The following is a 16,786-nucleotide window of genomic DNA, read 5'->3' as shown; positions in this document are numbered from 1 at the left end:
TTACTGATTCGAATGACGTCAAACATAAAGATAATTTGATGATATTCGAACTATAACAAACCATAGATTGATACTTCAAACCATAACAAACAACAAAAATTAGCGAGAAAAACAGTATAAGGAAACGTTGAACTATAGTTTTAGTTGAATGTTTACTGATTCGAATGACGTAAAGCATAAAGATCAGATTTATGACCAACGATCTCAAAACCTTTAATACACTAATTTTCATACAAATAAAATCACGTTTTCATAGTTTTGGCCGCAATTCGGACGTTTCTGCACACTGCGAGGCGACCAACGCGGAGAATTCGATTTACGGGCGTCGTAAAATACGAGCGTCGTATTGTCAGGATGATTACGATCCATATTACTGTGCAAACCATTTGTTAAGGGGATATATTCCACTTGACGTGTGGGAATCGCGTACTTCTTCGGAAGGCTGCGCGAATAAACTGTTGAACGAAGGCAACCAAAACATTCTATGAATCGTTCAAACATGAAATCGTATTAACCTTGTAACAACAAAGAAAAGTTACGGAAACCCCTAAGAAAAATATAAAGGGTTGAAACAAGTTTGAACCCACTCGAAACGTTACAGTTAATGTAAATTCATGCTTGAACTCTTGATTATTCCCAACAAATATGAACACATATTTTAATAACAAGTGGAGACCCTTCAACTGTCTTTTAATTAATAGAAGGGACATTTAAAAATATTTTTGATCAATTAAGAGGCCATTTCCATATTTTAAAATCTCTTCGGTAGTTAATTTAAAGTTCTATTAGTAAACGTGTTTGAGTAAGAAAATGTTTCTCGATTGATCAAGTATTTATTACGTAATTTGAAATTCGCTTTGACAGCATTAATTAGGAACATGATTTTACCGCGTTACACTAAATCATTATTAACACAAATCCCATATAATTATTTAAACAAGACTGCTCGTGCAATTACAGCAAAGATAAATCTTATTAAAATTAATCAGTGACGCGAAACATAATAATACTAACATACGCACAGACATTGTTCGAAGCATTAATTCATTAGATTATCTCACAAGCGTCACGATAAATGATATATTGAATAAACAATCGAACGATTTGGTCGCGATTATCGATGCTTTCCGTGAAAAGCAGGCGTTGGCCGTCGCGTGACCAGGAAAATCGACGATAGAAAAACGGAAACATCGACCAGAAGAGTCGATTCGAAATCGTTACTCGAAAGCTTGATTGAAGCAGCGCGGTTTGAATTACTGATTCTGTGGGGGAGGTCCGGTTTTTGAAAGCGGAGAAAAGGCGAACCGTCGCTGGAATCGGCGTACGCGTTACTTTAATCGTTCCCTAACGCTCCAAATGGGTTTCCCGTGTCATGCAGTTTGCCGGTCGTTGCCTCGCGTTTGCAACTCCTTTTCGTTCCAGTCCATCGGTCCCGGGGCTCCTTTCGATCGCGATTCGCATTCCAACCCTGCTTCTTACGAGGAAACGTGCCTAAGCGCAAGACTGACTGGTCGAACGAGGTGCTGCAAAACGATACACCTCGAAATACTGCTACCACTTTACGCTGAAAGCCTTTCTCATGAAATTACTATTTAACGACGTGGATCAATCACAATCTCTAGCGTAGATACCAAAGTCTCTATCTGTCTCGACATTAACCCAAATTACATTTTTCTTCTGAAGAAAATTATTCAATACGGGATACAAATTGAAGGGTAAATTACAATAAACAGGAGTTTTCATCTGAGCCCACCCTGATGTGAGATATCGTAAAATAATTGTTCTACACTGGTTGTAAATGATATTGCTTAAAAATCAATACATATTAATGGTAGAATTAAAAAAGTCATCTTGTTATTTCGTTTTCTTCTTTTAGTATTTAAACAAAGAATCGTACGTAAGAGAATATTTAATAAGAAAGCGAACGAAAGAGAAGCTAAAATGAAGTAAACAGGAAAATATAAAGTTGAGAAAGAACAGCAATAGGAAAAAATAATGGGAAGAGCGAACAGAATCCGAATAATAATAATATAAAGTTTTTGTTGGTAATATCCAGAGCAGAAGTTTCGCGACGAGAAACATCGAAGGAAGAGTCGAACGAGATTATCGATTCCGTTCCACTGCACACCACGCATTTGTTAATACGAAGGGATTGCTCGGTTTCTGTCGGACGAGTCGCGCGAACTGGTTACGGGAAAATTCCTCGCGTTTATCCGGCTTACGGCCAGTTTGAAAATTCCTACCGAGTTACGTGCTTCGCCGATGCGCGAGTTGAACGTCTGATAATTAAACTATGCAGTAATGTTCATGAATTATGGCCGTTCGGGAGAAGTCAACGCGATACGCTCGAAACTATTTCATTTTTCAAGCGAACGAACGCGAACTATTCCCGGCGAAAAATGTGAAATAACCCTTCGAAAAATGCCAGTTAAAAGCTTCTCCTTAAATAAGGAATAACAGATTTTTTATTTTTTTAAAAATTAGTCCATCTATACCGGGTGTTCGGCCACCCCTGGGAAAAATTTGAATGGGAGATTCTAGAGGAGAAAATAAGACGAAAATCAAGAAAATCACTTTGTTGATTGAGGCTCCGTTAAAAAATTACTAAAAAATTAAATTAAAAAATTTCAAATCAGTCTGAAAAAATTATTTTCGGTTGCAGGGGTCGATTACAATCACTTTTGGTCATTACATATACGTCCGAAATCCTACGCATTTTCGAGAAAAAAATTCCTTACCGAAAATCTAATTTGAAGACAAAAATGGTTCTCCGAAATTTCATGCAAATATTTAAAACGTCATAACTCCTGAACGGATTGAACGATTTTAATGTTTAAAAAAGCAAACTACGCGTATTTTGGTGGAGAATATGTACAAATTGCAAAAATATCTGAAAAGTTGACCCTTGACCCCGCAAAATGAGAAAAACCTCATAAAAATGGTCCAATTTTCAAACAGCCATAACTCCTGCAATAGTGAATATATTTCAATGAAACTTTTTTCTGAAGTAGAGCTCATGGGTACCTACAAAAAAGTATTAGACAACTTTTCTGTAGGGCGTCAAACAAAATTACTAAAAATGAAAAAGGAATTTTTAAGAAAAATCGACAGGGGGTAGGTGCCTAAATTTTTCGGCGAAAAACAATTTTCTCAAATCGTTCTAAAAAAATTATTTTCGGTTGCGGGGGTCAATTACAATCATTTTTGGTCAATAGACATACCCCCGAAATCCTGCGCATTTTCGAGAAAAAAATTCAGTACGGGTGGAACTTTAGATTTTAATAACTTTTCAACGAAGCCTCCATCAACAAATTAGTATTCTTGATTTTCGTCTTATTTTGGCCACTAGAATCCCCCATTATAATTTTTCCCAGGGGTGGCCAAACACCCTGTACAGCTAAATTTACAGATTTTAATGTGAAGATAAATTATATTGCACATAAGAACACGATTTTATAAACATTCAAGTTCAATGGACATCGATTCAACCGAAGTTTAACTAATGCAATGAACGAGTACAGACAGATTTAAATAAAACCTGGTAATTGGAGTATCTCCAATACGCGGGAATAAATTAAAGTTTTTGGTTCGTTCGCGTCTTTCGTTCAATTCAATTTGATTTCCGAAAAGAAATTAGATACTCGTATATTACGAAATAATTTTCAAAATAATGGTCGTATAATTGGAATGATATATTAATGAAATTCGTATCGATAATATTCAGGAATCTTTCAGTAAATGAAATTACTAATCCCTTTGCAGCGTTAAAATGACGAGATAATAATGATTCGACGAGAAATAGAAATAAGCTTAATAAATATAACTTATGGATATTATGCATATCGACCATCGTACGTATTTATAATTTTGAAATCACGGTAAGGTAAATTTATATTTATATAAGCGATGAATGGGATGTCCAAATGCTTCTCAAACGAAATTCATTACATTACTCTGAAAATACGGAGAAAATATTATATGCCTTAATTTACTTCAAGACGATAAATTTATATCTTCGTCGTGAATCTTATTTTTGGATTTTAAAAATTCTTGGTTACTTCAAATAAATCGGTACTGTTCGTATTTCTAAATAGCGTAAAATAAAAGGCTGAAACGTTATCCCGTAATACATATTTTTCATCTTCGTTTGAAACAAAATTCACCCGAGTTTGATGCGAGCAACTCCCTCGAACGTTCCCGTTTCGCCCCGGGCATTTTTTTCCATGTACCCGTAAGTAATAACTAAACGGTCCACCGTGTATATTATTTTTGGCGTCGCGAGTGCCAGACAAAAATCTCGGTCCCTTTGTGCGCGAAATAAATCCGTCGCTGTCCAGAGGACCAAAAATTCGCCGGACACTCGAACGCTTTCGTCTGTTTCGGGTAATTTAGGCTGCTCGCGTTATGGCATCCAGCTCGTTTCCGAGAACAGCCAGCCAACAAAACGAAGTTCCCGGCGAGAGTCATTGAAACCCGGTGTTTCCGCAGTTTTTCCTAACTCGTAGAGTGCGCCGAATTGTTCCGCGTGATCCACTGTGTCGCATGGATTCACGACGAATCGTTGTACGACTGTTCGCGTACAACTTGCGAACAATTCAAGAGCTTACATCAAAATCGTCTTAAATTCTATAAAATAAAACATTTCTATATGAAATTTTAAACACGACGATTATAAAGAATACCCACGGAAACGGACATTTGAATGCACAAATGTTTATTCGTTGTATTCGAGTAGCTCCAGCTTTACTTTTTCTGTTTTGTTTAGTCAATATTAATACAATTGGAGATTATGCAATCGTCGCGTATAGCAACCGTCGCGCAAACAACGATGAACGGATTAAATCGAATAATCTGACTGTCGGTAAATTTGAATGCGTTCAAGTTTATAATAACACGGCTTAACAATTAGATTCCCTCTTTGTACGTTCGATCGAGAATTTGTTTGTTATTGCGCGGTTGGTTCGATAGCACGCTTAAACTAGGCGCATTATATCGACTTTCCATCGACTAAACTGCATAGTCGAGTCGAGCACCGTTTACGATTTCTTCTCGGAACAGTTTGGTCGAAAATACTAAACATCAAACGTGCAGGAAATAAGCAAGAAGATTAGAAGAATGTTTCTTTAAAACATCACACTGGCAATTTCGAAAATCTAATTATCCTAGTTCAATATCCATCTACGTTATAATATTTTATTTTTATTTTTTGTCAAACTGAAAATGAAACAGGATCAAAAATTCAATATTGATTTAATTTTGCAAATGTTTCTTTCTTTCTTTTCTTTGCTTGTGTAAAGACTACAAAATAATCAAACTTTTGAAACGAAAAGTTTAGTCGGGTAGAATGTTTCTTTGAGACACCACATTGGCAATTTCGAAAATTTTAATTATTCTAATACAATGTCCATCTACGTTATAATATTTTATTTTTATTTTTTGTCAAAATGAAAATGAACCAGGATCGAAAATTCAATATTGATTTAATTTTAAAAATGTTTCTTTCTTTCTTTTCTTTGCTTGTGTAAAAATAGTCAAACTTTTGAAAATGTTTTCGAAACAGCTGATGTGTGCCAAATTAGAGACGAACCAAATAGAAGTTCAACAGTCAGTAGCCAGACGAATCGTAATCAGAAGAAACAATGTGATCATCGTAAAAAATTTCGCCATTTTCTACCAAAAGCTTTCCCATCCTTTTCCTTCACTCTTTCTCGTTTTCGTTTCCATTTCTACAAACTTCATCTTACTCATGTCTCCATTGCATCCATGATCCCTTCCTCTATCTTCTACGAATTTCAAACATCCAATCTTGTGCTGACCGCACCCAGTTTCCTCCTAGGAAAGTATAGCTCCTCCACCAATCAGAAAAACTTGGAATTTATCGCAAAAGCGAGGGAAAATCGATAGATTCTCGGCAACTCCCAAACCTTACATATTATTTAGCGCGTAACAAGCTTCTATCTGACAATAATAATTGCTTAATTTCCTAAATAATCAATTAATTTTTTAAACTAGCCATGCAATCTACAATTACTCAATGCAAATGACCCAAACTTAGAATCGAAGTAATAAAGTATTAATTTACTGGTTTTGTTATTTTGTCAAATTATTTAAATTTGCATTGTGATGTTCCTGGTTTTGCAAATACCTTGTTCCATCTACACGTATAGTTTCTATCAATCTTGCAAGGATGCTACTATGTTACATCAACAAAACAATGGCATAGTTCTCTTAATATGATATATACTATATCGTACTCCAATCTCGTCGCAACTCCTGACATCTAGCGACTAAAGTAATCGACCTAATGTGGACTGACCAATATATACTCTCTACCAATAATAAAACGTGTGAAACTATTATTTGTAAAGTAGTACGAAACACAATGTATCCTATAAAGTACTGAATGTTCCACGTCTTACGTGCACAAGTAAAACTCTTGCTTACAGAAACCAAAACGAATTTTAAAAATATTCGTAAATTAACTTCCATGCTTTCTATGGCCACTACAAATACAAACCATACAAAATAATGATCTAATAATTACTTCCAAAATTGAATCGTTACGATAAGGTGTTAAGTATCATTAAGGGAGCATTTGAAGGGGATTCGAAAGTTGATGTGGTAATAAAAAAAATTTCGAAAAATCGCGATTATTGGTCACCTGGTTGACATTGCAACGTTGGCGTTGCGTTGATAGTACGCAACTGGCGGCTGGTCAGTCGATAACAAATTAATTATAGCTAGTGCGGAGGAACACGTATTTAGTCTATAGACGTCCGTGATCGAGGTAATTACAGCCGAAATTCGGAACAGGGGCTACATAAGCATGTAACACGAATGTAATAACCAAGGAGACAATGCAGTGTCTGGGTTAAAGGGGGTCATGATACGGGGTACCGGGGGTTCGCGGGATAGACAATCGCGTAATTGTAGCACATTGATCCGTCGAGAAGATGGCCTCGAGTGCAGGCTGGCGTTCGGGGGCCCGGTCAAACCTCGCCCGAGACATGATTGATTGGCCGCGATCAGATTATGGCAATTAATGGCTCGAGTGCTACGGATCGGCCCGCTTGTAAATTAGTTCCGGTTCCGGCCGGGGAACTCCCGGAATTCAACTTATCGCCGCAAGTACGTGAATGGCCCGCGCGTCGGGGCTGTGTCCATCGCGTAATTCATTCGCGGCGGTAGATGTGCGTTGGCACGAACGAATTTGTCGAACATGGTCCACCAGTCGTTGATCCTGACAAGCTTTCGACTGCAATGGATCGTATGATCGACGCGGAAAGTATGTCCACACGCGTTAGCGCGTCTCATCTCTGGGAGGTCGATTTCAAGCGATTTTTCAAATAAAGAGTCGTTATGTAATTATAAGGATTTTTTAAATTTGATTAATTTCATGTTTCTGAATCTATTTGGAATACATCTATTACTGTGATTTTTTTGTGTTTGCAGTGTGAAAACAATAGAAGTAGAAGAAGACTCGCGCTTGGGTTCGAAACGTAAATTAATCGCAAACTTTGATCACTTCTCTGCACCCTATCAGAGCTGTCACGCCTAATCCTATTTAATACTGTATTTAATCGTTTCTTACAGCCTGCCGGGACTGATTGCTAGAGTAATCGAACGCGACGATTAGCGAGCATTTCCTATTTTCAAGTGACAGATATTTCACATCGACGAAAAGTGGAACAGGGGAGACAGTTTCGAAAGTAATCAGGAAAACAATTATCAACGGATAATTATTTCCACTTTTTACTTCATCGATGATTGTCTTTAGGAATAGCTACGGGACAAACATTCGATACGAAGTACAGAAAATAATGTCACTGGACAAAGTGTTTCAAATTGGATCGCGCGATCGATCAACGTAGAAATTCTACGTCTAAAAATAAATTGTTTATCGTGACTTTATTTACAAAAACATCAATTGTGAAGATTCATCTGTGGCACGCGTACGGTCGAGTTCGATTTAACTAATGTATCGCCATTATTCGTTGTTTCTACATACGTTTGCACGTGGGAGTAAATACACGCATTTAACTCATTAAGTAAATGATACTCTAAGAATTTTAAGGCACTATGTGGTCGTTAATACACCAAAAAGAGGCATGCTATTTAAAGTAAATTAATTCAAAACAATCTAACATATGTGTCCGATCAACGTTTACTGGTTCTAGTTGATTTAACGTTTGGTAAACATCGACGGTGATATTACGGTATTATTTACTTCAACTAGTATTTAATACTTCAAAAACAGCATAATCACCGAGAATTCAGTAATACTATATCACCATCAATATTTAAAAACTCCATCATAAGTGGAAATATCGAGAAAAAGTCAAACCACTGGTTATATCATACGTGCCTGATCTACGTTTACTGTTTCTACTTGGTTTAACGTTTGGTAAACATCGACGGTGATATTTCGGTATTAATTACTTCAACTAGTACTTCATACGTCAAGGACAACATAATCACCGAGAATCAGGTAACATCATATCATCGTTAATAGTTAAACGCACTAGTACAAGTGAAAATACCGAATAATAGTCAGACCATTAACCACGTCGACTGGATTGAACGTAACACGAAACATGATAGCTAATTTTGTCGAAAACAAAGCATCATTTTTTATGTATTTCTATTCGTAGAGTCGCGTGCTAATAGAATAATGGATAAAATAGAGTTTACTCACAACGTCAATGAGTTGGGAGAGGCGTAGTCCCATTTTGACAGTGAGGCGATCGCTGTTGTTGCCAACAGGGCGGATAAGTCGGTTATAATTCGACAGTAGGTCGTCGTAGAGACGCTTCGCTTCCGGATTGGCCGAGGCGCCCGGAAACGGGGCAACAAGACAGGAAATGGCCGTCGCCATCGCCAGCAATCCGCCCAGCCTAGACCATCGCCACCAGCCTTTCCCACCGTCGTTCGACCAAGCATCCCTAAGCATCGTACGCCTTGTCCACCCCTGAAACCATACATTTTATCGTTAAAGATCACCTATATATTCACTATCATCCAATGATACCAATATATATCCTAGTAAATTACTGGTGGAAACTTTATGGGAATTTATCTCTGCATCGTGGTCTTTCGACAACTTTGAAATTTTCAGTGTACGTAGATTTTATTAAATATTATTGCAATAATAGTAACAATAATAATAACTTTGTTACCACCACCTATAGTTTTTCTATAAGCATAATATTTCGTTTAAAAATAACAGAATCAAAAAGTAAACTATAAGTAAAACATTCATACACAGAAATTTGAATCTAAAGTAATAGCTTTCATTCTATAATATTTTCAAGAAAATACATGCCTGAAAAGAGTGAGAGAAACACGTTTGAGTTGTTCAGAGTTTTTGGAAATTCCAAATGAATGGACAAACTAGTTTTTGAATAATTTCTATTATCGTATCAGTTGCTCGATCGTGTAAAGATTGATATGACGAAGATAATTGTGTCTGAATATTTTCATGACAGACTGTATATATTTAGAAAGAAATCTTTATTTCTATAACGATCGAAATGTGCTTTTAACTTTTCAGCAGCAGAGTACACGTGACGCTAATACCGGACGCGTTAAGCTCTCCCCGAGCATCGCACTGCGCGTTTCTAAGGGACACCCGTTACGTACACACAAGACACGTGCTTGTCGGCATCTCATAATGCTTTGACGTCAACTTTTCAAGCGAATCACGGTACATAGTAAGGCGTAAGTTGGTTGCCAGACGAAGTCATTTACTAGCCGCGGAGGAGAGCGTAACCGACCATAAAGGAGGGCTTGAACGGCATTGTTATGTCGCTGAAAGGAAGGTGGGAAGGGAGAGAGAACCTCTTGAGGAACTTTTATCGCTTCGTCGCTGACCTACCTGCGGCCATTATCAGTCTACCTATACGTCTGGAAGAGCTACTTTCTCACATTACCCAAGGATATACACAGTTTGTCCCAAAAAGTTACACACTTTGTTTTTCTGCAAACGAACTAACCTTGGAGAGACTGTTCCACCAGCTCAAACGTCAAAGACTTTATTTGAGAGGGGGTGTAAAGGGCTGTCAAGCCTGGCTATAGTGGACAAATACAGCGAATTAGATTAATATCCAGACACTATAGAATGTTCACTTTATCACAATTTTGTTCGTGATAAACAGTACAAATATTTTATTGTAAATTATATTACTATACGTAGTTAATAAAAGCACAAAAATTATTTGCACATACTATCGGAGACGTTTCGAAAAATATTGTGAATGGCTCATAACACAAATTAAAACGACAGCATTTCAACAATTATTGTTTCAATTTAATTACGAAACCTGTAAAATCATGTACGCTTCGCAACGTTTGTTAATTTAGAAACGTAATTGATACGACTGGTGAAATTGAAGAAATTTCAGATCCATTTTTGCGGAACAATACTTTTTTAATTATCGCAAGAATTTAGTCTGAAGTCTGGAAATTGGAAATCATTGTTCGGCGCAGATGCCTAATGAAGGACACGGGCTCCTCGATCCACGAAAAGTTTAAAAACTCGCTAGCATAAAGTGAAACGTTTCAGTTTGTCCGTTAAGAGCGTCGAATAATTAAAATTTCCGCCCACTTCGTAACGGACGATGAATTTTAAAGTTGCTTTCATTCCAGTCATTCCCAAGCGCGTCTCGGTTAATCAACGAATTACAGGAGAAGGTGTATTAATTATTGATATGCAAAATGAAATTTATGCAATTTCCCCGGTCATCCGGGAAATAAATATTCCTCGAACACGGACGGTTTCATAGACAGCAGCCCGTAAAATTACAATCGGCGCCGTTGAAATTGCACATCCGCGAGGACCGTTTCGATCGTATTTGCAACTTTATGAGCCTGCGGTATCGATTCGTTTGCTAGAAATTTACGCGACGCGTCATTGTGCATCTATTAATGTGCGAAATTATATGTATTTGCACGTTTTATTCCCTGAAATTTCCACGCCGTTATCGATAACTAGGCAAACTCATCGCGCGTCGAATATAAACTCTGTTGAAATTCCCTGGTTCGATGAAACGCTCTGCATACTCAAACGCAACATTTTCCAAACCGCGACAAAGTACATTTAATTACTAAAACCGATTTTGGTCTTAGAACAACCTTTATACAGGATACACCTAATTATCTCCTCTATTTTTGATGACACGAATGGATTCATTTTTTGGCAAGTTTTTCTTAAGCCATTCACTCTTTTCAAAATGAAACGACATCCTGTATGTTTATATAACAATTTCCTTTGTAATTTCAAAATTCTTAAAGGCCAAATTTCTTTTACAAATACAGTGGGCTTATTACTGAATATGAAATGGTCGTACATACACTTGAAATTGACGCCCTAAATTTACAAAAACGTTTCATACCAAATACGACCACATAAGTTTCTGTTTTCACGCTACGCGTTAAACACGCATGGTTGCGTATCAACGTTTCTATACAGAGTGTTCGGCCACGCCTGGAAAAAATTTGAATGGGAGATTCTACAGGCTAAAATGAGACGAAAATCAAGAATATCAATTTCTTGACTGAGACTTCGTTAAAAAATTATTAAAAAATTAAATTAAAAAATTTTAAATCAGTCTGAAAAAATTATTTTCGGTTGCAGGGGTAGATTACAATCACTTTTGGTCATTACATATACCCCCGAAATCCTACGCACTTTTGAGAAAAAAATTCCTTACCGAAAATATTATGTCTGACCATACATTGATATGTTTCCCTGAAATTTCATGCGTATATTTAAAACATCATAACTTCTGAACGGATTGGACGATTTTAATGTTTAAAAAAGCAAACTACGCGTATTTTGGCGGAGAATATGTAGAAATCGCAAAAATATCCAAAAAGTTGATTCTTGACCCCACAAAATGAGAAAAACCCCATAAAAATGGTCAAATATTAAAACAGCCATAACTTCTACAATAGTGAATATATTTTAATGAAACTTTTTTCTGGAGTAGAGCTCATGGGTGCCTACAAAAAAGTATTAAACAACTTTTCTGTACAGCTCCAATGAAATTTATTAAAAATCAAAAACGAATTTGTAAGAAAAATCGACAGGGCTGGAGTCGATTACATTCTAAGTTTCAGAAACGCTTCTCACGTATCTGCAATGCCAAATTTACGTTTCGAGACGTCCAGTTACCAAGCACAAGTTCGCTTTGCCCCATACTTACCAAACATAGTGCATTTAGTACCCGTATAACATTTGTTCTGACATTCGAAATAGAAAACTCTATTTTTTAAAAATAACTCTGCTTTCGCCAAATAAATTACATTTATTTTAAACGGTTTGGAACAAAGTAAGCTTCCACGCCAAAAAGTTTTATCGCGGAGTGCCACTTTTTGTCGGTCCACAATACCTGATGGATCGTTTTCCCCTAATAGCAAACAAAAAATGGCGCCTGGCCAAGATGGCCCAAGTCGACCAAAGATCTCGCAGGACCCCTTATCCGTGCCGTGTCGGGTCAACCAACCGTAGATAAGACGACCCTGCGGTCATTATCAACTCACTCTGCCGCCCCCTCACCCTGATCCCTCCTGACGTTTGTTCCATCCTTTGACCACGGAGTTAATTACACCGGAATTCCGTAGGTACCTGGCTTTCCTGCGAATCCCTTTCGTTGCACATTCATCTCAGGGATCTCTTTGCCCCACGACCCTTGTATCGAGCCCTTCCATACTGTATCGTCCTTTGTCAATCTCCAGGGAGACTGAGGACGACCGATATACAACGCGTATCTGAGCCATAAGAGCCTTAACCAGTTAATGGAACCCGTAAAAACAAACTGAAGCTATAAATTGAGGATCACATAATTAACTTCGATTTTTATAAAATATTTTTAAACTTTAGTTCCTGCAAGATCTTCATTTTTGCTCATAATACATGGAGAAGAAATCCTTAGGTTTTTATAATCAAATCGACTATATTTCCCAAGGAAGATTCAATTATTTTTAGCAAATAAATCTTGACACTTTCGCTTAAAATCCCCTATTCTACAGAAGCAATTATACAGACGTAATTTGTTATGTTAACGAGAAGAACGAAAATATTTATTAAAGACTAATGATGAAATCAAGAGCCGCGATAAGCAATTTTTAACACTCTGCGAAAAGTAGGATCCAGCGTTAAAAGGGTTGGGGGAATCGGAAGCGCATTATGTGGATAAAACCGTATTACTTTCCCTCTGTTTGAACTATGAGCACGCGAAGGAGGTCAATATTCTTCACCCTTCCAACGAACGGATCAACGGATCCAGAAGGTCAACGTTAAACACGATCACGGATGGAATTTACCAACATTTTCTTTGCTCTTTGTTCGATCACAGCGAACGGGTTGATTTATTGTTTAACGAGGAATATGTTCTCCAAACGCTTCCAAGATTAAAGTAAACATTGTGGGAAGAATAGACGTACGAAGAGATGCTCTTCAGTAGCGGATGATCGACTCGGTTAAACGATACTGGGTGCACTCGATTGAGCAGTTTCTCTTGCGTTAGCCAGTCGCGGCTCGTGAAAGTGGATATAACGGAACCAATAATGAGCCGTGACCAGCGACTGTGATCCATCAATCTGGATCAGTCGGCTCGAACGAACCCATGACGACGCGTCAGCAACATACGCCAGCTTATAAGTAAATACAGAGGAACGTCGATTCACGAACTAACAGGAAGACAAATTTGCTCTGATAATCAACTTTTCGGATAATCCGTCCAGACCAAATCTCCAACTTTGCAATAAAGTGATTCTGAAAATTCCATGTTCATCTTACGAAAGGACAACAAACGCGATATAAAAAAAAAAAATTAATAATTCTTGGAGTTAAGTTTCGTATCTCTTGTAAAATAAATATTTAAGAAGCATCTATTTATTTTTAAATTTTTTTCTCACCTCAAAACAATATCTAATACTTCTGCAATTTTCCAATTCTAATAGTGTCGATTTACAATTTATAATTCTTGCGAAATTCCAACTTTATAATAAAATAATTCAGTACATCCTATGAAATAACACATAACAAACGCGATATAAAAAAAAAATTAATAATTTTTAAAGTTAAGTTTCTTTAACTTTAATAATTTTTAAAGTTAAGTTTTTAAGTAACTCTTGTAAAATAAATATTCAAGAAGTATCTATTCCTTTTAAATTTTTTTCTCACCTCAATACAATATCCAATATTTCTGTAATTTTCCAGTTCTAATAGTGTCGATTTACAATTTATAATTCTTGCAATTCTTTTACCACTCGCAATGTAAACGAACCGTGTAGTTTATTGCAAATACGGATTTCAGATGTCATTGTTCTAAATTTGTTAATACTCTGACAATACACTCGTGATGTACAAAGAACAGAGGTCAACATAGATGTATGTACGCACGTTCATGCACGCAGAATATTGTAACCTGGCATTCTTTTGTTTTTTTGTCAAAGCACTTGGAAACATCGATAAATGAAAAAATTTATACAATGGGGATCGAATTTTGACCAATAGCAATACTTCTCCTCTATTGTGCTCCGCAACAGACGGGAAAGTAAAAATCCATCGCGACCGCTCGACCCGCTGAATTGTTCCTGGTTGCAAACGCGAACACAGGCGCTGGTAATTCGTCACAGTTCGCCAAGTTCCTCGTGTGAAAGTTTCGTCGCGCGCCTCGATTGTCCTCCAACTAATTTTGGGTTGTAATTCGCTTGGGGAGTGCAGAAACGCGGAATGGAATCCGAGTCGTTCTCCGCGCGTTTGGAAAAATGTAGAGAAATTAGGTTTCGCCCGGGGTAAATATTTTCCGTTCGAGTCCGTTATTGCATCGGGGAAATAATTTTTATTCGTTTTGGCACGACTGTTACGACGTTTCGTAATTTTTTAATAAAATCGTTTACTTCTAAAAAATACAAAACTGTATCCAATCTTCTCATGAGCGAGTAAACGTTAATATTTGTGAACTAAATAACTCTATTGCCATTGGGAATACTGTCAAATAATTATTTAACATTTCTATTTCTCACACTAGAATTTATACAAACGATAAACAACGTAAGTGGGGTTTAGTCTGATTCACAGAATCAAAAAGAAAAGCTTTTAAGCAACACTTTATTATTAACTAATATTATATTTCTGCTTAAATAATTTTAATATTATATTTTCATCATAACAAATTTTTTTTATACACTGATTTATCTAAACGCCATATTGTGAGGACGTCATGATAATTTTATATTTACAGAAGCTAAAGAAATTATTAACTTCGAAATTTCAAACTTCACAGTACATTCTGAATAGGAAATAATTGTAGAGAGAGTTTAACATAAATATATAAAATTTATATTGTATAAATTATATAACGCAACGTTCTATTTAAAACATGATTGCGTTACGGTTAACGTTTTAATTACTGCGCTCGAATATACATGAGCTCGCGTAGCAGTGTTATTCTCGATGTTCAGGTTGGATAAGATACCAGGTACGTCAATATTTTTTGTTTTTGTAAACAATTCGGTCGAGATGGATTTACTAAGTATTTATACTATTAAATTTCGAAAACCGTGGAGCAACTTTTCAATCGACTTCGACTCGAGTACCCGAGCAACTATATACTCAAGCGACGTGTCGAAAACCGGAAGTCACCGACTGAACGCGAACTCCCAGCAAGCGCGGAGTAATAGCTGGCAACCGCTCGCCGTCCGCTTTATTAAATTTATGGAAACTTCGCGCGCATTTATCGAAAGGGCCGGCATGAATGCACGTCGTCGTCGTCGTTCGGTGTCCCGATGCAACTCGAACGTTGCAACTGGGCTAATCGAATCTCGCGTCGCGTACAGCCACTAACTAAGCTTTTCTCTACGCACTCGGATGGCGCATTAATTGGACCGAGTCTCTATTTCGTTCGCCAGCCATGTTTGTTAGCCGTGAAAGTGTAAGAAGAAAACGTCCCTTTTTCGCGAAAGAAGATGGTCTCTTGAATGAATAATCAAGATCCTGAAATTTGCTTCTAATTAAATATCGACAGTGTTGGTATTATTCCTAAATTTTGTTACTTGTAACTTGAGTGGTAAATAATAGTTTTCAAAATACGAAGAGAAAAGGTCCGATTTTAGTTAGTTAAGATGTTAGGTTTCTGTGAGATTGCCTCTTTAAATGGTCAACCGCCTCTAATGACAAATAAGAAATGAAACGAATCTATAAAAAAACTCCTACAGTAGGACAGATCGTGTAGAAAACGTCGAAACGAGCTCTAATTGGTGGCTCTCAAAGGCCTAGATGAAAAGAGCTCCCAGTCGATTGTGGTCTCTGATCGTCACCAACGATGAACACCAAAGGACAACCGGGGCAAACAGAAGCACACAAGACGAACAAACGTTCCCCTAACTGCACGACATCCTCTCTATGTCGCGATCCCCATCCGAGGGTAATTAAAAGGACGCTAAACAACGCGAGGAGCATTGGCCAGCCAAAGGCGTCGCGCGAGAAGGATATAAAGTAAAAGCACAGTGGACAACTTTGAAGCTTCTTTGTCCCAAAAAAAACTACATTTCCCTTGCTTCTTATTAAATCACCTTAACGAATGGACTTATCTTGTAAAAGATGCTATTTCTGAGAAGGCTGATTCAAAGATCTGACAAGTTTAAGTAACAGAAGCAATTGGCTATCTTGATTTAAGGTAATTAATGCTCGATTTTTCTCCAGAGTGTGTTTTATAAATAGTGATAATTTTCGTTTCATCGACAACTGTCCGCCGCGGTGCAATTACCTTGAACGCCACAA

General features: G+C 37.1%; 1 protein-coding gene across 1 annotated transcript in view; it reads right to left on the bottom strand.

The window, feature by feature from the left end:
• The window catches only part of Nachralpha1 (nicotinic acetylcholine receptor alpha1), a 220,193-nt gene that overhangs the window by 129,163 nt on the left and 74,244 nt on the right, over positions 1–16,786 (bottom strand). Inside the window, exon 2 of the mRNA XM_076765412.1 lies at positions 8,696–8,968. Within this exon, the coding sequence (XP_076621527.1) occupies positions 8,696–8,950 (255 nt within the window). The 5' untranslated portion in view covers positions 8,951–8,968. The remainder of the gene's footprint in view (positions 1–8,695; positions 8,969–16,786) is intronic.

This window comes from Colletes latitarsis, chromosome 5 (assembly GCF_051014445.1).
Source record: "Colletes latitarsis isolate SP2378_abdomen chromosome 5, iyColLati1, whole genome shotgun sequence".
Taxonomy (NCBI): domain Eukaryota; kingdom Metazoa; phylum Arthropoda; class Insecta; order Hymenoptera; family Colletidae; genus Colletes; species Colletes latitarsis.
This window is presented reverse-complemented; position numbering and strand designations above follow the sequence as displayed.